The 22927-nt window shown below is 29.8% G+C and overlaps 1 protein-coding gene across 1 annotated transcript in view; it reads right to left on the bottom strand.

Annotated features, from left to right (window-relative positions):
* Positions 1–1731: 1731 nt before the first annotated feature.
* GCS2beta (glucosidase 2 subunit beta) overlaps positions 1732–22927 on the bottom strand; it is a 116452-nt gene continuing 95256 nt past the window's right edge. The window contains exons 12-16 of the mRNA XM_085809435.1: positions 22633–22765; positions 20244–20313; positions 19990–20154; positions 15855–15951; positions 1732–15732 (exon numbers count right to left, since the gene is read on the bottom strand). Coding sequence (XP_085665561.1) covers positions 15589–15732; positions 15855–15951; positions 19990–20154; positions 20244–20313; positions 22633–22765 — 609 coding nt within the window. The 3' untranslated portion in view covers positions 1732–15588. The remainder of the gene's footprint in view (positions 15733–15854; positions 15952–19989; positions 20155–20243; positions 20314–22632; positions 22766–22927) is intronic.

The following is a 22927-nucleotide window of genomic DNA, read 5'->3' as shown; positions in this document are numbered from 1 at the left end:
CTATAAAATGCAGAATACACCTATAAGTAAAATAAGAACTAGAAATAGTAACGTATATTTTATATGAACACTCAAAATAAATATTATTATTAAGGGTACCATACATTTCTTCTCCTCAAAATTTCAATTTATAAATTTCATAAAATATATCAAAATCACGAAAAAAACTACCATTAAACAGTATGGAAGTACAGTGTAAATATTTTTTTAAAAATTATGACAGGTATAAAATTATTTTAATTAATTAAATGCTTGTACATAGTTTTATAAAAAATAATTATATTTGTATAAAAATAATTATACCAAATTATATACATGCATTACAGCAGAAAATAATCTTCAAACATTACACCAGCCTGCCATTCAAGTTTTAAAATTCCTTCATTTGTAAAGGCTCGCTATTTATATATAAAGCATTCTAACCGGCTCAATTTCAAAAGATTCACAACTGAAAACAACAAAAATTCACTATTCACATTTTTGTTCAATAACAGTAATTCTTTCTTAATGTTAAAATAATATTCTTCGTGTTTGATTCTTACTTATGTCTATCACTTCGAACTTCAGGCATTAAAATACAAAAAAATCCTTCCGGCAGTTTTGTTTCCTACTGTTACAGAACAAGATTAAAGAAATCTAAACTTTATATAAAAGAATTGCAACCAAAACGTCATAAATCTAAGCATTGTTAGATTCTTAAATATTTTATTTTTCTCCTTTAAAACTAACAGTACACTGAAGGTATGTGTGTTGGTATTATACAAAAAACTTTATTGCTAAAATGCACTTTCATTTTATTAGTCACTTTAATCAAAATAAAGAATTATCAGTCGCGCAAAAGCCTAAAGTCAGAAATCAAACATCCACAAAACTCCTGTTCTATTGTTGAAACTAATCCTTCGCTGTCTATCCTCTTCAACACCTTTTAAAACACTGCCTACCCTTATATGTTTTGTCAATTATTGTTATTCTAAACATCTTTTTCCTTTAAACTTTTTATTACTGTTGCCATTTACTTTTTCTCATGCGCTTGAAAGCCGTTTTTGACATTGTTACGAATGTGCATTAAGCAGAATTCTATTCTTACATACCATTTTTTATTATGCTAAGTTTGTTTAAAACTTCTGGAATAATAACGGCTTTTCTTGCAATATATAAGTTTAAGTTTTCTATTATGTTGCACAGCACATAAATGAAAAATTGAACACATAAAATAAAACAGCAATTATAATTAACTTTTATATAAAGCGCTGAATACCAAAACGGAATCCCTTAATTTAAGAGAAATTTGTTTTTGGTGCGAATTTAAACAAATTATGTGATAAACAGGAACACTGAAGCATACACCACTGACGTAAATATATAATCTATGCAATCCTTCTTAAGACAGCTGCTATATGTAACAAATAGGTAATAATGTTTTCTACCAATGCTTACATTAAACACTGTATAGTTTGATCCAGACTTGCAAAATTAACTTATCTAAAATTAAAGATAATGATTATTTTGGCAAGTTACTGTTGACACCATTTTGCAAAGCCATTACAAGGATGAGTAAAGTGATGCAGTTATCCCAAATAAAAAGTGAAGCAAAATTAAAAAACATTTAAGGGGTGCAGTTTTGAGACTTGTCTCCACTAAATTCCATTAGTCATGCCAATGGATTAAAATCCACTGTCATGACTTTTATCAGAATACGCAACTTACATGAGTATAAATTATTTACAAAGAGAGATATAAATTTTCCATTTATTCAATTTTATTACTTACATGACTGTATAAATTGTGTACTAGGAATGTCAAGGCTTATAAACATTTCTGGAAAAAAAATATGTTCTCAACATTTTCTGATCATTAAGAATAATGTTAAATAAAGAATATTTTTTCCATCGCAAATGTCAACTTCATAATAGACAATAATCATCTGACTTGGAATAGTTCAGCAAATAAATGAACACATTGTACATTTCATTTGATACTTTAAAAAAGCATGCATGTTAAGACAACATATAACAATTTCCAACAGATAAATACATACAAAGTTCTGAAAAAATTATATTTAAGTAACTCCTTTACAATTACGTGTTGTCCAAAATAAAACCGGCTCGTTTTAGGAATTTTGTGAAAATGCACTGTAAATAATACAGAGATCACTAGAAATTGGAATAGATTTTATTTAGTAATCACTTGAATGCAACACAACACGATAAGATGTGTGTTCATTACTGAGTATTATGCAAAGCACAAATTGCGAAAAACATGTACAGAACTTGTTTACTCACGAGTTTAAGAATAGAGTGCCTTTGTAGAACTCCCAGCAAAATATGCAATGTAAAACTTAAAGAGACAAAATGGCATGAAACAGACATGGTACAAAAGAGCAGTTCTCGTGTTCATTAACAAGACTAAATTTAGTGTCAGAAGTATGTATTTTTCCGAACCAATTTTATTTTGGCAGCCCTATAAATATTATATGCATTTTTTTTTGAGATCCATATGCATCAAAAAAGAAGTATAACTGATAAAAGACCTGGATAGTTAATGTGGATAATCCTTTAACTAAGGTCTAAAAGTTTTCCTCCGCTTTTAGCATCATATAGTAATTACACAAAACATATAACATGCACATAATTCTAAAAAAGTATGTGTAGTTAATCACAGAACATTAAAAAAAAATTATATATAACTTGAAAAAAAATTTTAATTTTAGCAAAATGAACAACTTGCTCCTACATATAATTACAATACTTCAGCCTTCTTAAGCGTGATTTTAAAAACATGCCACATAATGTTTTTAAAAAATTCTGACTGAAACAAATTACAATTACACAGAATGACTTGACAATTAAAAGGCTGATTTCACAGACTTAATATTTCGATCATAATAGTTTTGACCAAAAAAGTATGTGCAATCAACTGAATTTAAATGAAATATATTCAAAAGAAAACTTTCAAGTAAAAAGCAGTCAAAAGTTTAGTTTCAGCAAAATGAGGTATTTCACACTGTTATATCAAATTTCACATATTTTGCACCATATTGTTGAATACCAATATCAAATTCTTAAACCTAAACAAACTATATTATGAAAATCAACATTGAAAAATCAGTGCAAATACTTTTCATCTAGAGTTATTTTTATGTTAATGCCTTTACATGCATTCTTCTCTATGCAAGATTAATTTCCTTGCTACAGGCTAAGAATAGGATATTACAAGATAGTCAGAAATAATCTGTAGTTTTAATGAATTTCAGTTGCACAAAAATGCCAATTTTGTAATTACTTGATGCTTTACATGACTGAAGTTCACACTCCAGGAAAGACACGACAACAACATATAGCTACCTTTTTATGCATAAATGGATCATTATCATACTATATTGCTTCAAGTTTTGAGCACCATTAAGCATAGTTGTGTACCATGTTATATATCGTTACCACACTACATTGCCTTTAACTATTATAATTCTTTTTAAATATGGACAAACACCCATGTTTTAAATATTCTTTATAAAGATGCCCATACTTTGAATAAATTCTATTTTTCCAAATACCAAACAAGTTCAAAACATGTATTTAAAGAGATTATATTAGAAGTTATTCTTTTGAAATTTATACACAACTGCCAATCTCAATTATTATTATTATTATTTGGCTAAAACAGAAAATGAACAAATTAATTTTTTGATAATTAGGAGAACAGAAAAAATTACGTACTGAAAAAATTAATTTTAAAATGATATAGTGGAACCTCGATTAACCATCACTCTTGGCACAGTCATCGTAACGAATTTTAAAAAAAAAAAAAAAAAAATAGATAAATATCAAAAGCTTCTTTCACCTCAACCAGCAGTTGACAACAGATGCACTTTTTAGCTTAACACCTTGTTAATACAGTCAAATACCGAAAATCTGAAATTCGTGTTGTTTCTCAAAATATAAGCATTCAGTTTATAGGTTCCAGAAACTGCAACATTGAGTACGAAATATCGAAGAAAAAAATCCTTACCGAATAATGATGTCATAATTACCGAATAATAATGAGTCATAATGAAAATACCAAATTATTGACATCATGATAAAAGTTTTTTCTCTTCTAATCTGCATCGAGGTAAGAAAGCAGACTATTCACTCTACTTTCAAGTTCACGGTTCATGTTGTATTTTCTAAGCTTTATATTTCACGAGATTATTTAGTGCTGCCTTTTTTTTATCCGGATATTTTGTGGATAAATTAAGAATATTTTAAATTTCAGCTCTTTTTAATACAATTACAGAAAAGAAATGCACTCATGATTTTACTGCTTGCAACGTTGAAAAACGTAAACACGTTGAATTGATGATAATGCAAAAAGTGGAAAATCTGCAAAAGATGGAGATAGGTGCATTTTATAGCAGAATCATATGGAATTGCTATACGATTGTGTATGATATACAGAAAAATAAAGAAAAGCTGTTGAAATTTTACAGCAACAGTGATTCTAACATCGGAATCTGAAACCGGAAATCTTTGCATGAGGTGAAATTGGCAAACCTCGATGCTGTGTATATATAATACAATGAATAATATAATCATGTTATATATGTAATAATAATTTAAAGCATATAATAAGTTATTGCAATAATGTACACAATAATTTAATTAAATGTATCTAATACGCCTTATTTATTTTGCACTTTTAGTCTGAATATTATGATCTATCTTTTCTGTCCTGAAATCCGCATAACCTCTGGTCCCAAGCTTTGCGGATTTCTACTATAGTGGTAAAATCATTTAATAAGACAAAAATCAAAAATAAAATGTATTTAACATGACTCATACACAGTACACAATGTTTCTTAGTGTCACATACAGACAAAATTTTCAGTTGATATTCATATAATGGTAAATGGAGTTTTACAAACTTACCAGTAAATTATTCCAAAAAGGGATCACATACCATTTTGAGCCCACTCAGTAGGGCTATAAATCACTGAACACTAGTTGTTAGATCTGGCTTCGATTCCAGGCGAATGTGCTGGCTGTATGAGATTTTCCCTACATGTAACATGCATATGAGCCAGTTTCTGTTAGAAAGTCCTCCATGAAGGCATCTCTTCCCTTATGCAGACAGACCTCGAGTGTTTTGCCACAGTCAAATAAACCAAACTATCATATTCTATAATTACTAAACTCACAGGGTAATTTTAAATCAAACCTCTCCCTGTGTAATTTTATATGAGAATACAGCACAGTATTCTTCAAAACAATTAGTTTAGGCATTTATCTTAAATACAATGACAGATTCATAATTTATCATAAAATACTATCTATTAAGGAACTTTGAATTTTATTAATTTTTATAACTGCATTTGTTCTTTGTTTTTCAGTGGATAATTTATAGAAAGTGACTGTGTGAAAAATTAGCCGAGTTTCCACCATATTTCTTAAAATGAAAATTATTATAATTAAATCTTAATTTTAATCAATGCAAGCAGTAAAATTTGAATACTTATGCAGACATTTATCTAATAAATCAGCTTCCCTTCTTCGAATTGATAATTTTATTGCTGTAGTGATAATAAAACATTTGAAGAAATAGAGGCTAAAAGAAATGGATTTTATTCAAAGCAGGTTTGTTTATTTAAAATGCTAAATATGTTAGTACGAAACAATTCTTTGCAATTTTACCGTTTTAGAAATAATTGTAATAATATTTCACCTAATTATATTATGCAATTTCCGTAACTAGTATCTAAAACTATAAAGTTAAACTATTTTCGCAAACAACAAAATATAGTGTGAATGCCTTCATTCTTAACAAATTTAAATAACATAGTTTAGCTTCTTTATTTCAAGTAGGAAATTAAAAATAACAAAAATAAATAAAAACCGGGGTAAGGAGAAATTTCTTTTTTCCATACATAATGCAAACAGTGAAAACCCTAAGAATTTATATCTTTAGTAAAAGTTAGGAAGCATTTGGGGAAACTGAAATCTAGTGAAAACAACAAAAACTAAAAGCCTATTCTTATAACAAAACTCTTTTGGTAAGCAAAAAAGGATGAAAATGCACTAATAACTATTAGTCAAGAAATTTCTGACTTTCAAAGCACAATGGATGAAATCTCATATAGTTTGATTTTGTAAGAATATATGGCTAAAGAACCGTAAGAGACTGGTATATCAGAAAGACTTAAATATTAATAAATGCAATTATCCAAAGCACCCCAGTCAGAAGACACAGCTTATTAATACAGCCTCTCATGTCTTCAAAATGCCAATCATATGAAATCAAAAACTGTCTTTTGAAAATGTTTACCTTTTTAAAATAAAATCCAAGGAAGGCATATGTATTACTCATTGTACTTATCTGGCATGATGCTTTTTTTAAAAAAAGAGGCAAGAATATAATCATGATTAAGTAATCTTAAGAGTTTTCCTTAAAGGCAAAGTAGGTTGGAGACAGTATTATGACAGGTAATCTACTATGGTGAATACATCATTTGATAAAAGTCCCACGAATTGATTTAACTTGTGTTTTATGGTTTAACTGCAAGCAAATTCCAGAAGTCGTTTATTTATATGAACCATTAACCACTCTTAACTATTATTTCTTTATGATAGATTTTCTTTATTTTAGCTCACTTATGAACAAATAACTCTTTAAATTCAAATTCCTGCAAATTTATATACAGATACTGTAGTGAAAATATTCATTAAATTAACAGTGAAAAGAGGAAGAAAAATGCTTTATATCTCATCTCCATTGAATAACTGAAACCCAAAGCATGGGGTTGTTAATACTAATTATAACAGTAAGTTTTTTTTTTTTTTTTAAATACGAAATAGAGCTTTCTTAGCATTTCCCCTTTTAATATAGTGAAATCTTATGGATATAACTGATTTTATAACTATGATAAGGAACTCAAACCATAACTTTATTTAAATGTGATTTTTTTCTTTCAGCAAGGAAACTAAAATGGAACTTAAAACTGAGTCACAGAAATGATGCAGTGGTAACTTCGATAACATAGCTACCCATAGTAGGTTCCAATATTTAAATTGCTCTGAGTCAGAAATGAGTTGATATAAAAGGTTTTTCCCATTTTATTTGCCTCCAGTATCTTTAATTACAAATAATCAAAGAAAAATTTAAAAATTAAGCCACTTTTAAAGGTTAATATAATCTTCTACTTTCCTGTAACTGAGAATCTAATTAGAATGAACTAATTTTAAATCACATCCAAAAGAAATAACTACCCATATATATTGTTAATTTGCAACTAACTTCTATCTTTAATTATTTCAGAATTTACACTTTTCATCATTATGCTTTGTCCTTTGACCACTTTAATCAACAATGTTCTCTCAAAGCAAAACATTTCCCATTGCTCTTCAAAGTTTTCAAGTATTTGGCTGTAAATAAAAACCCTCACCTAAGTATGCACAGCCAGAGAGATTAATGACAAAAAAAAAAAAAAAAAAAAAAAAAAAAAAAAAAAAAAACTGAAAACATTGCATGATTTCACTTTTTTAAATGGAGTAAGATATAAGAACACTGGAATGTACATTATAACTGGAAAAAGCAGCAAAACCATAAATATTTTAGCATGTTTCCAATGTTTACTTATTTGTGAGTGAAATGAAAACATGCGAGTTATAAAGTACATGAAACATTAAAACACCTACAATTATTTTGAATAAATAATAAATATAGCAAAGCTCAAAATAATATAATTCATAAATAGCCATGAAAAACCATAAAAATACAACTGCTAAACATCATAGGAAAAAAACCTTCAGAATTTCTGATATGCTTTATTTTGATTTAAAAACACAAAGTTGATTTTCTTTGGTTCGGGCACTGTACAAAAAGAGTAAAAGAAAGTTCTGTTACACCTGGTATTTTTTTCACTTGAATTAAAATTCAGAAATGTGAATTAATCCACAGATTAATACGATAAATAAATAAGAAGGCTAAATTCTTCATACTTGGCTTCACAATTTCAGACTTCTGATGATTACAGCTTATCTTAAATTCTGAAGTCAGACGGAGTGCTTTATTCTCACAGAGACTGCAATCAGTGTTGATATCTAGCACTTAAAATTATTTCACAACTACACTTTCAAGTATTTGATACTGAATTTCAAATCTGTCATTTAATAATAGAAAATACTAAGATTGATTCAAAACGTTAAAAGAAAATTGTTTAAACATACTTTTAACATACTTAGATATTTTACAAATAAATGCATAGTTCTATCCCAAAATATTGGATACTTGTAACTAAGACAAGGGGACAAGCAAAAAATCATAAATTTAGCAATAAAAGTTTGTTTCCATTAAACTGAATTTTTCTTTATTAAGATTTCCAGGTATCCGAACATGGAATAAAATATGCAAATAGGTAGTTTTATTACTATCACACTAACTTAAATTTAATACAAATGCTACTTTTCTGCACAAGCTCAAGAATAACATAAGAAACAACTCACTTTAAAAAATTTCAAACTGTAAAAATTTCTTCCAACTTTTTAGACTTTTATACAACCAAAAGTAATCAGCGAAGAGACATTTACATAAAACAGCATACAAACTGAAGACAAGAAATAAAATTGAAAAATACACACAGGGTAATAGAAAACATTCTTAAAATAAGTATTCATGAGACAAAAATTTTTACATAGAAACATTTATGTATATACATATATTTCTAAAATATTCTTAGGATCTTAAACTGTGCTCCTTTGATACAGCTGTAAAGTTCTTCTTTTAATAGCACCAAACAGCTATCAACTTGTACATAAGAATGCATTAAGAAAAAAGCAAGTACAACAATATAATACAGCTTTTAACAAGTTTATTTTGATATGACTAAGTATTTCATAAACAATGGACATTTTGTTTAGTTAACAGTTGTCTGGCTTTGACAAAATAAAATATCAGATGAAAGGTTATGCCTCTCCTTTTTTCAGTCGGCTCATGAATAAAGAAACCAATCAGGAGATTTTCACAGTTATAACTCAACACAGACTGAAGCACAAGAAAAATTGCACACAATATTATATTTTAAAATATTAGAAGTGAATCTGGAATAACTAAATCAGCAATTGTTTTTGGACTTACACGGAAATGGAAAAAAAAAAAAAAAAAAAAAAAAAAAAATATTGCAGAGAAAAAGCAACTTATTAAACTCTCTCAAATGATAGGCAAAAAGGTATTAATATTTCTATAAGTAATGCTTCCATTACCCTCCAAATGTAATAATAAAAATATTTAATAAAAAAGTTGGAATATTTCTTCAATCATCACTTTTCATTTTTCAATGATGTGAAAAAGATTAAGCACTCAGAGAATAATTAAATTGTCAGCATACTGTAATACATCTATGGTGCTTATGTAAATGAAAAAAGACCACTCATAAGAAACAAAAATACCTGCAATCTGCTTTTCAGGATAAGTTTTAACAAAAGAAAGGTGCTCACATCCCAGGCTCCCCCCCCTCCCAATGAAATATCTGAACCAGGATTTACTGCAGCTACAGAATAGTTACACAGAAAAAGCATTCAACATTTCAAAAGTTTATTGACTCAGAATTGAGATAATTTTAATTTGAAGCTGACAGTCTGTATTTAGATTTATTACTTTCAATAAATTTAAGAGAGGAAGCCTCAACTGCTAACAATGCTGTTCTTTCTCAGTTTTTCTCCAGAGATAAACTTTCTAATGCAGGTAAAATAATGCTTAGACTTAATTTAGATGAAATTAAAGAGGGTTGAAATTTGGCAGTAATTTATATTACAGAAGCCATAATCAGCTCATTATGCAGAATATTTATAAAACGTTATGAGATTTTCACAAAGACCATCTTTTGCTGCCCTGCACATGATATACATTCAAAGGGGAAAAGCTGTTTTTTCATCTTTTCCCAAAAGCTCAATTTTGGTTTTATTCCTTTCTTCGAGCTGCCAAATCAATCAATGCATTTCAGGAATGATGAAAAAGAAGCTGCCAGGAAAATATAAAAATTTAGACAGAAGTTTATAGAAATGAATACCCAAATAAAATTAATAAAGCATTTTTATACCTAAAAAATTATTTTTTAGGAAAACGTACTCTTAGATCATTTTGGATTTGTCAATATGAGGTTGGCAACGTTTTCTGCTAAAGTGGCTAAAACTATTATTACAACATAGTAAAACAGGTACGGCATAAATCAGTTTCTGCCATAAAAATTGCAATAAATGGTAGAAACTCACAGCTGAAAACTTACTGACATACTGTAAATAGAAAAAAAAAGGAATGTATTTAATAATAAAACACATTGAGATAGAATTTTGTTACATATGAAAAGGTTACAGAACAATCACCTCTCAAATTCAGATTTTCCAAGAGGTAGTCTAAAATAGAAAACCAATACCACACCTCTGAAGAAGTTGAAGGAATTCTTAATTTACTGCAACTAAATGATAAAGCTGCAGGATATTCTTGAAGTGCTTGAACACTATGTCATCATTGTACAAACAAGAATTATGAAATCATCATTTGCAATTTTTGCTTTTAAAACAGATCATGGAGAAGCTGAAACAATTTGTAAGATTTCATTGGAAATAATATGTGTCAGGAAAGCAAGCTGAGATTGCTTGAAAAGCTGATATATAAGGCACAAAATATGGGCTTAAAGTCCTACTATTTTCCTCCTGCTTATTTGACAATTGAGACTCTATGTACACATACGAGCTAGCATCTAATGGTGAATTAATGGTTGATTAAATGCCCTTTTGACTGGTTTCTCATAAATTTCCACAATAATATTATCAAGCCACCCTATTTGATATGGTGGTCAGCACTATCAGATGCCAGTTTGAATCTAAAAGCTCAGTTTATTATTATTATTATTTTTTTTTTTTTTTTGCCAGCTCTACTTACATTAAAAGTAATACAGGCCAAACACTTGATAACCTGCAGAGTTAACTATGTTATATATTATAAATATTGCAGTACAAATACAACAAAGCTACATTACTTAAATGCATAACAGGAGTATTATCTATAATTCATGTGTTACTGGCAATGTATGAAAAGTCGACATTCCAATAGAACACCTAGGCATTTTTAAGAAAAGTATGAGATATGAGAATTATTTTAAGCTTCCCCTAAGCAATGAATATAATACTTAGGTATCGTACATAATACTTAGGCATTCTAATAGAATGACAAATGCTAGTTATACAAAGCGAAAGAAAGATCATGCATTGCCAATCTGAGGCATTTTATATAAGGCCTAAGTATTCTATAGAACATCAGGTTTCATATATTGGCAGTAACAGTTGTACTAAAACATAGCTGTAACGTACACAATTAAACAGATTTATGCTAATGTACAGGCCAATAAATACACATATTACACAAATATTGTTTATAAATTAACAATTATCTTATATTCATTGTCTACAATAAATCTCATGAGTCCTTTAACAGAGAAGTCAAGTTTAAAAAAATTGTATTTAGAGTTATACTTGTCACTGGCCTATGAAACAAAATGCTCTTTTTCCAAAGTGCAATCATATATACAGTGGAAGGCATTTGCTTCAAAAGCAGCTTTTCAGAGTAACATTTAACATTTTTATAAAGGAAGCTTTGAAAATACATGGGAAATTTCCCACGACTAGTGGCTAAATGCAAAATTAAATAATCTCTGCTTATTCTTTTAATGCCAAACTTTGGAAAGATTTTACAGGTAAACTTTTCCATTTCACTTAAATCCTATCCTTCTTGCAACATATATACTGAATTTTTTGCTGCTTGGTCAGCCAGGTCATTGGCCAAACTCAAAAAGAAAAATTCTAATTTTACAGTGGATGTTTGTTTACTATTTCTTTTAAAGAAAAAAGTACTGAACTTTGGTTTAAGTTCCTAAAGGACCTGGAACAGACTTGAAGAGATGATATACTTTTTTATCTGTTTATCCCATGGGTATAATATCAGTCCCCCTCCCTACCAAATATTCCAGTTAACAAGCTTACGGAGGTAGTCATGGATTTCCTTAAGTGTATTATGAACCACAAGCCATAATTTTTTTATCAGTCCCTCACAAAGTCTTCTATGATGGCATGCCTCCATTTAGACAGATAACCTTAGTTTGGTTCACTATAATCTAATAAATCCAGCAAGTCAATCAACTACTACTTCAAATAAGAATAATGAAGTGCAGTAAGTCTCTAATCACCATTTTACAAATGTTAATAATTTAAATGGTTATTGGCGTATTGATTCTAAAGCCACCATTCACTTATGTAATAAAAATGCCTATTTGTTAAATTTGTAACTAACTCTACTTCTAAACCAATAACTTTAAGCTAATGAAAATGCAGTGTTTAATCAAGCAAAAGAATATTGCTTGAGGATCAAAGTACTGAAAATGGTCAAACTAAGGAGTATCAAAATAACCAAACTAAGGAGTAAACTTGAAAAATGCTGAATGCCATAGTGTTAAGAATTATAATATAATTAATTGGCTTTGGCTACATCAGAGAAGGTTCATATTCTTAAGGAAAGTGAACATGCTCTTTGCACAAGACAAACTTATGTGGAATGCATTCATGATTGGCATATAAAATTAGGCCCACATAAATCTGAATATATTTTATGGTCATGTGAAGAAGTTATGACTGAAGATGTGAATATTGCATCATGTTCTAATTTACTGACTTATGAGGATTGTATTGCAACCAGAGCATACAGAGAACCATTTCCAAGGAAGTCTTTTTTATTAAGGATTAATAATTGAAAAGGAGTGTTTTTACACTTTAACCTGTAATTTCCTGAAATGCAATGATTAATGTTTATTCTTCTTTTTAGCTTAAGAATATCTGTGTAGAGGATTATCCCATTATGTTGAACTACGTATTTTTGGCTGTCTGCCAAAAGAATTTTTAGATGAATTAGAATTGCTGTAATATACATGCTCAAGTTTTTCTCCTAATAAAATGTTCTATCATAATCCCCTGTGCATGAAGTTATGCTTTGTTTCCACCACATCATGACTAGATATTTCCCATTGTACTTTACAGATAGTATGTCTTGAAATACTGTGTTATAATTCATTTAATCTCATCCTTACATCTTTGCTGTGCACTATAAGCAGTGCCTAAAATTTTTCAAAACAGTTCCCCCCCCACCCACTAGTGAAAAATTTTCCAGCAATATCTGATCCAATTAATATTTCAAGAAGATCTGATTCTTTTTGCATGTCACTTACAATAGTGTTACAAGTTTCAAGTTCTCAAATCCAGAGATCCGAGGAATGTCACCACAAATCGTTTCTTGACCTAACGTTTCAAGTTCACAGATATTTACCATCAAGACTACTTAAATAAATCTTATCAAGTTTATATTTCAATTCATCTGTCGTGTACTGAATGTTGTACAATTTCTTCTTTAATTACATTTTGAATTAATCAGCATTTTAAAATTCCAGGAAACTGCCAGAGCAGAAGTGCATAGTTAAATATGATTTGATATGTAAACAGCACATTTTTACAGATCTCAAGCTGATAGTCTTATTCAATTTGATATATGCAATTGCTATAAAATATATTATTATCTTGATCCCCTCTTTACTGATTATCATGCATATTATACGTTTATTAAAAATTACATCAAAAACACTATTTAGACAATACAAACCTTCAGTGTGAAGCAGCTGCTCCCAAAAAGATGACTTGCAGAACATTGCAAATTCTAGATGCATTTTTTATACTTTGCATTTCTTCCTCCTTTTCAGTCTTTTTGAAACATAGGTCATGATTATATCAGTTATGCTCAGTAATATATTAGCATCATATTATTAACGTCTAGCAACTAACAAAAATTAATATATTTAAATAGGAATGATGAAGCTAATACAGGAATAAATGTGTGAAATTAAGTTCCTCCATGTATATATTCATTAACTATAACATTTTCATTCTAAGAATCAATCACCCAATGACTTTAAAAAACAAGCCTTTTGAAACAACAGCAGATAGTGCTGCATCATTAAATTGTTCTAAACTACTGTACAGCACTTTACCAGAGTTTTTTTCTATATGACTATGCATTTCTAGATGAACAGATGATAATTTTTTTTAACTTCAAACTCTGCCCCACAACATATTCAGAATTTAATAAACCAGAAGAGTGGTTGTAATTTCAGAAATAAAATTGCTGATATTTTTAAAAATATAAATAGTTTTATACACAAATGAGGTAATCAAATTAAATAACTTCTTTCTAAGGAAAACACTTTTCCCTCCTGAAATTTGGAAGTCTGCAAATCTATAAACACAGCATACAAGGAAAGGGTTCCAGATGAAAATGCATATTCCATTCATTATACTTATTGTTTCATTTATTTGCTCCCCTTTTCAAACACCTGCTTTTAAATTAACTGTAACTAGAACTTGGCTTTTATATGAAAACACATTAGATAAATTTTTTTCTACATTCTGAACATGCACCTTTCTAATGTTAATAACATATCCAGACTTTTATACTTTTCTCAACCAAACAGACAATGATGATTATATTAACACAGTTGAAAAATATGCACATTTAATATGAAAGACAGCCTTTTTTTATTGCAAATTCCCTCCAAACAGTGTTTCATACAATAGGGAGAACTGTGATTTAAAAACACTATTGTTTTGAAGAACAATGTGAATAACAATATGCACTGGAAAATAAAAAACTTCATACCAAAGTTAAATGGATTCACTGTTTGTAAATTAACTGCCTTAGATTAGCAAAGTAATAAAAGTATAATTTTCATTACCTTTACAATGAATAATTTACAGCAGTTTCTTACTCTCATTCAAGAGAAGAAAGAGATGAATATAATTCAAATGTTAAAGTATTACAACAAAAGTAAAGTGAGAATGACTGAGCAGTATTTGATGTGATGCTATAAAATTAATTCTTTGGTGAAGGCATAAAAAATTCACTATTAAGTCTTAAATACTTGCTTATTAATTTGACAAACTGGTAAGAACAATATGAAATATTCATATGACAGTCTAAGAAACTGAATACTTTCCAAGCATTTACCACACTGAAAGATCAGGAAAAATAATTAATTCTTAAATACAAAATAAATAAAAACTACAACAATTTTTTTTTAAAGATACATAATTTAAAGAAATGAAACATTAGATTTTAAGCTCCCTTTCCCCACACAATTCAAATTTATATACGGGATCAATTATATCATTTTTAAAATAAAGCATGCATAAAACTAAACGTAACATCAATTAGCATGATTTGAAATAGTCAATATTATGGCTCTACGTCAATTCGTGAGAATCACATTTAGATAAAAAAACTTAAAATCACATTTTTGTAAATATTTTAGAAATACACAGAAATGTATGAAAATATAGCCCTGCTGTAAAATTTCCATTTTTTAAGACGAAACAAACTGCAAGAATAGGAATTACCACAAAAGTTTCATGGAAATCTAGTGTTAAGAAAATTAAGACGTTACATGAAATTGCTACTAACTTTATGGACAGCATCAAAAATATATGCAAAATTTATTTTATATGTTACATTATTTTCTTTACTATTCTATAATTCTGTATGTTGATGAACAGTGTGGGATTCCGGATGTATAGAGCAGAGAGCCGGAGTGCTAAATTCATACAAATATTCACATCGATTTGGTTCACTTGTGGACAGCAACTTGTTTTCTAATCCACACTGTAGTAGAATCTAAAAGAACAATACACATACAAACACACAATAAGATTACCATAAATAAGTTACTCAGAGAAAAGTTTTTTCTTTTCTTTCTAAAAATATCAAACTTAGGTAGAAAATAGATTCACACATACCGTAACAGATCTGGTTGGCCCATTCCAACACATCTGGCCATTTTCAAATTTCATTTTTGAATACTTATTTTCAGATCCCGCCCAAGATCCCCAAAGACTGTAAAAAATATAATACTTTAATTCTTTTGTAAAACCAAATAAATAATAAAACATGAAAAGCAGAATTTTTTCCTAATTTAAAGACCATCTGATTACTGATGTCATTGTTTTGAATTCCAATTTTGTCTAATATCAGATTTATTTTCAGTTAAAAACACACAGAGATTAATGAGGCTATTTCGATGTATGATTTAACATAATGATCAAATGATCATCCATACATTTTAATGATAAATAACAATATTTTTGTAACATAAATTTAATGCTGCATAGCTTAGAACAGTAATTTCCTGACTGCAACATTCTAAACAAAACTGGGTTGCTAGATTCATAGATCAAACAAATTGCAAAACATTAGTTAAATAAAACTAAACAGGAAATGCTAAACTTAATAAGAATGGCAGCATCCTCCCACCTTTGGTACTGCAGACAAATTTCCCTTAAAGCAATACAAAATAAAACAAGGAAAAAATATACATATATAATACACATAAATTGTAACACATAAAATGAACCTGAACTCAGAACTATAAACACATGAATAAAACATTAAATAACAATATGTATACAAAATGACAATACAATTATCAAATACTAGGAAAAAGTCCATAGCAGTTCATAAGTCTGTGCGTTTCACAGGCACTACTGGGCGACCACTTCGAGTTACCTTTACATCTTCTGGAAACTCTTTGTCACCAAGTTCTCTTTCTGGGGGTAGCCTCGGTTTTCTGAGGTACTTTAATGAAGCTGTCACTAAAATTAAGCTTCAAAAGATAAATTCGCTGAAGGGCAATTGAATGATTTCACTATTGGCTACTTGTAGTTTTGGTACACATTCTGTATTGCCTTTGCCAGGAAACAGTTCAATTACCTGAGCTGAATGCCAATTTATCCTGTTAGGATTCTTTGACTTAATTAGGACAATTCTCCTGGAGAAATCATTTTTTGCCATGAAGATGACTTTGGACTTCTTACCAATTCTCCAAGATATTATTTATAGAAACATTTCTGTAGTTTAGCAGAAAGGTATGAAGGTACCACAGATGTTTCAGCAAGTGCTGAGAGTCTATTAAATTCAAATCAATGGTTTCTTGTTAGCTTAAATCTTGAATAAAGTGAGCAGGCATAAGAGGTCTCAGTTTATTAAGGTCATCTAATAAATATGTCAATGATTGTCTATTTATAGTGGACTCACAATCAGACAGCAAAGTTAACATTTCTTATGCAACTCCCAAACACTTTCAAAGAAGTTCCTTGATACAATCAACCATTTTTTCCAAAAACCCACCATATCATGAGGCAGATGGAGGGCTGAATATCTACCTGATTTTTATCAAAGCACATTCTCTTTGTATGAAATCCCAGACCAGAGATTTCAAAGTGTTTGTTCCTCCTGTAAAGTTTGTACCATTATTGGTATAAAGAGTAAAAGATTTCCTCTCCTTGGCCGAAATAGGCATAATGCTTGCAAAAATGGTTCAGTGGACAGGGAGAAAATTAGCTCCAAATGAACTGTTCTATAGACAGCATACATGAAAAGTATTATCCATGCTTTGCTTTCTCCGCATAGGAAAAGAGATCTAGCCAGATCTGCACTAGTTACTTGAAATGCTGCAACTTGTTGTATTCTGTCAGGAAGTAAAGGCACTGAATCTGGGTTAACATTTGTGGAAGTCAGTTTCGTGCACTGTATACATTGTCGTAAAATTCATCCGAGACCTCTCCCTCCTTAGGAAATCCAGTTAGTGTCATTAATACTCCAGCATGCATCAAAGAGCTACGAGTATGCAATATCTAGAATAGGTATGCTCTCTAGAATAGGATAGTCTGGTAAACTACAGGATGTGGAAAATTCTCTGGATTTTGACTGAGAATGAGTCATGTTTGAACCTTAAAAATTCCAATTTCAATGCAAAACTGTATTGTATTATTACACTTCTCAAGAACACAAAAGGCCATTCAGACAGGATGATTTTTATTACAGTTTTCTGCCCTTTTAATCACTTCACACCAAATTCCATCTTTCAACTTCTTAGAGTTTGCCTTGATGTTGTACCAAAATCTCAAAATATAAGCAGTGACTTTCATACCTTGAAAAATACAAAAATCTTTCTCTAAATTTATTTTCCTTCTCTATGACTACATTTGCATAATACTGTTTAATTTGCAATTTTATTAAAACTGGTAATTTTCATGCAATTTACAAGTCTACGAAGTATAAAAGCACTTTATTTTCATGAAGTTTTATCACATTGAAATCATAAATATGGTAATTAAAAATATATTAAATTACAATATTTTTCATTTTTCTTATTGCAATAACAAGAGTTAGTTCTATGTCAAAATTCTAAAGATTTCATGAGTAAGAGCTGTTTTGAAACATTTTTTACAATAATCTGCATAGAAATGCTAATTACTCAATCTGTTAACATCAGAAGACTTTTCCTAAACTGATATTTTATTGTTAGTTAAGTATAAATGCAAATAATTTTTTGTGTAAGGCCCACAAATTGAAGAAAAAAGTGAAATATTTTACACTCTTCAATTTGTGCAAGTTGAATTTTAAAACTAAATATGTTGAGCAATATTTGTCATAAGGAAGTCATACTTTTTGTATGATGAGTATAGCATTCTTCTAAATTTAAGTAAAAGGAATGAATGATAAAAAGTTAGATCTCAAAATTTTCTATAAAACTGAGTTTTTAAAATTTAAAAATGCCGAAACACTGACATTTACATCATTTAAAACAGTTTTGTTATTGAAATTACGTGTCTACAACCAACAGTTTTGCAAATAAAGGTTGAGCGAGGACTTTAGCAGACACAGCTAAAGAACAGCTTTAATTTGCAGTAGTCGTGTAACTGCGATTTTAATTTGGTTACTACTCTTTCCATCCTGAAAACAGTAACGACTTAAAATAAATCACTGTAAGCTGCATCATTTCAAAATTCATCCATGTAATATGATTTTTGCATTATGCTCATCATGCAGATACTTACATAACACCTAATGATTTCAAATTTGGGAACAAAAACTTTAAAGCTAGAAACTCAATCATTCTGCATAAAACTTTCATCTTAACAGTTGGATTCTCTGTCTTTTGCTTCTACCATCCCAATCCGCTCAATCTACGCTGCTGCATATGTTGTCTTTACTCCACTGAAATTAACTATTATCTAAAGGCCCAAATACATTTTTCAAGTCTCTCCCTCCTTTACTCACTCACTATATAAAACCTCCATTTAAAATGAATATAGAGCTTTATCAAAGTAAATAACTTCCTGTGCATTACAGTCAAGGATTTCTCCCATAGCAGTTTGAAACATAAATCATATGAAAACTGTAAATTGATTTACATCCTGCAAAAAACTGAGTTTTAAAAATACAGAAATGAAGAAATCAGCAAATAATTTTTTCACACATAATGGAATCACACATAATTGTTAAAAAAAAAATTATACTAAATTATGAACATAAATTTTTTTAACAATTTAATTTTGAACATAAATTGTGTTCATAAATTTTAGTATAATTAAAAAATTATACTAAAATTTATGAACAAACAGAACAAAAGTTTTAGATTGTTAAGGTTTATCCTAGGGCTTTTAACATATTATTTGACAATAGTTCATTTGATAGGATGTCTTAAAAATTAGTCTTTTCTTCACTGTTAACATTACTAGTTCCTATTTGCAAATCATGTTTAAAAATATGTTAGGTTATTAATTAAGTACTGCCAGCAAATATTATGTAAATTGATTTACGTCCTGCAAAAAAACTGAGTTTTAAAAATACAGAAATGAAACAATCAGCAAATAATTTTATTTCACACATAATGGTAAAAAAACAAAGAAAATAAATAAAAAGTAATGGACCTAAATAAATGGACCAATGACAATTTTTAAGATTTTTTATACAGTATTGCAAGCTTAAAGCAAATTATAACAAATGTTCATACTTGCATCTAAACAAAAAGAGTAGAAATAAACATTCACCACACATCAAAAGAAAATCCAATATAAATTTAAAACATACCCTAAATTTACATTCAATCCACCTGATTTTGCAATCTGGCTTGCTTTGTCAAAAGGACAAAATCGATATGTATATTCACGATCATCAAAATCAAAGCACTTCCCTTTCAGTACTGCAAATTCTTCTTCTGGTCCAAAATCAATTTCAATATTTTCCTCAAGCTGCCTGAGAATGCAATTAAAGAGCTGATTGGAACATCTATGAATTACAACAAGTGGGGGAAAAAATGCACTTTCGAATGCAGAAAAACATACCTAATTTCTTGTCTAATTTTTTCCAATTTATCTACACTCTCTTTATATTCTTTCCTGGCTTCATTGGCGGCTGAAACAAAATTTAAACATTCAAACTCAGAGCATAAAACAAACCAATATTACGTTATACAAAATGTTTAAAACAGACTGCATGACTAAATATATTTTGAATGATTGATCCTAGACTCACGATTTCAGTTTAAGAAATTAAGAAAAAAGGCTTTCAGAGAATGTGACAATTTTGGTCGCAAGACACTTTTAATAAAGTTAGATGAAACAAATTTTTTTAAAATGTTCTTTATGCACAATATTCCAATTAGTAAGTTGTCTCAGTGTTTGAAACTTATTGGGAGCTTCAGGTGTCAGAAATGGCTGCCATCACAAACAGGTTGGCTGCAAGGGTATTTTTGCAGTTTATGCTTTGTTTGAGCTGAAATTGAAGAGCGGTGCAGTCTTTCTTATATGGTAAATAAGCCTACATTTCCAAGAACTTTATGTACACAATTCTATTTTTTAAAAGTTTTTAAAATAGTGCTTTCTGTCAATTTAATCAAATTTAAATCATCTGTCATTTAAATCAAAATCATTGTATCAGAAATTCAGAAACAAGATATTCAAAAATAAAAAAAGTTATATTCTGCTTTGATTTAAAGTTTACATAAAAATTTATTCCAAGACAAGAAATATATAGCGTATCTGTCTACTTTTTTATTTATTTATTTATTTTTTAACTAATGCTGTCTGAAAATCAAGAGAATATTATGCAAATAGTTTAATTTCCAAAGGATGTGGTTATGATAAGAATAAACAAACGAAATGTAGTGATAGGTAAACAGCAAGTAGTTATCACAATATTATTTCTTAACAAAAAATAAATTTCAATAAGAATACATAGTACCTTACACTTGAATCTTGCCTGTTCTTAATGTTGTCTCTGCTTCTCCTTAGGCCTCAATTCATCCACAAATTATTATAGAAGGTGAATGTGCGAAATCATAGACTGAAAGTCAGTTCATATTTGCTTTGCTGTGAGTGGTTAGTTAAGGACACTCAGACGGTCACCAGGGTGTCATCCCTCAAAATTGGGATGGTAGCTTAAGAGTTAGCTAGGTTCAGCAAGACCTCATTCACCTGTGATACTACACAGGTTCTACCTGTACCTGTATACCCTGACATGAGAGTGCTTAATGACATTGACTGCTGAACCAAAGGATTGAATTTAAAATTTTGAAGAAGGCATGGATGCTGGCAAGCATATAGTATCTACGGCAAGGGGCCACCCAAAATACACGACGAGCTGAAATCCTCTCGAGAGGTTGTGGTAGGAGACTCCTGGACTGCATCCTGGGTGTTCTGCCTTGGAATTCCACCTGGGGCTGAACATTAGCAATTACCAAGGTTCTGCATTATCCAATATGCCAACTTGGATACACATGTGGCAGCTTTGCCTGAAAAAAATCTGTCTCAATGAAACAGTTGTTAGTGATGTCGACTGCCATACCAAAATAACCAGGTTTGAATTCAGGAAAAGGCATGGATATCGCCTCCCCACCTGGGATGTTCTCCCTTACAGTTCTAATTGGGGCTAAAGCTTAACAGGTAGGAAGGCCCAGCAATACCTAATATGCATACATGGATGCATACGTTTGCTTTGATTTATGACAAAGCACTCATGGGCTAAATAACTAAGGCCAGGTGGGCCTTGATGGAAGACTTCAGGGAAAATGGCTCTTATCTATGTTACACATGGAGAAAACCATGAAAATGCCCATGCAACCAGCCTGTTTACCTACAATCAAAACCAGGTTGAACTACCAGCATTCAGTGACTTTATTGCTTGGTTACTAGTGGGCCCCATGGATACACAGGTGATGTGTTGATTGATATAGGGGCAAGCAATGCTGGCTGCCCCATGGATGGGCCTAGGTTCGAACTTTGGAGAAGGAATAGATATTTGTAAGTGTATGTCTGCGAGGCATGCAGCACTAAAATTACTGAGTCATTAATCCTTTCGAGTGGTTTGGTATACCTGTATAACCTGATTACAAGTTAGAGAAAGAAAGACAGTTACATACTTTGGAGAAATCTGCAACAGAAAAGCATTTGCCTCAGTCACAAAATGTTTTAAAAAGTAACATAGATTTAATGTCTATAAATGATGTATATGTTATAACTATATATCTCCACAATATATAGTTATAACATATACATCGTTTATAGACATATATCTCCACAACAGCTTAAATAACTATTAATCAGACTGCCGTTAAAATTACCTTGAAAATTACCAACTAAAGTTAAAATAAGACAGTTTACCTATTAAACAGTCTTACCTATTTTTAAACCCTTTAACTCTTTAACAACCAATTATATATTAATAGAAAATTACCATTAACAAGACGTTGTGTTTCTTCATCATACTCTGGCTCTACTGGTTTCGCAGTTTCTGCTTCTTTAGGTGGAAAAACTGGTGGCTTTTCAGTTTCATCTTCATCCAGAAGCTCTTCATCCATTCCATCCTCCTGAAATGATCTACACTTTATAACTATGAATTACACATGGAAACTAACATACTGCTTTGACTTACTAATGATACAGTTCTCTAAAACTTTACTATTTGATAAAATATATCATTATGAATTTGAGAATTTCTGTAATCAAAATCAAGCAAGAAATAATAAGAA

Source organism: Stegodyphus dumicola, chromosome X2 (assembly GCF_044657685.1).
Source record: "Stegodyphus dumicola isolate Sdum_Otavi_A_Nest chromosome X2, ASM4465768v1".
In the NCBI taxonomy this organism is placed as follows: Eukaryota; Metazoa; Arthropoda; class Arachnida; order Araneae; family Eresidae; genus Stegodyphus; species Stegodyphus dumicola.
Note: the sequence above shows the minus strand (reverse complement) of the source record. Positions and strands in the feature narration are given on the sequence as shown.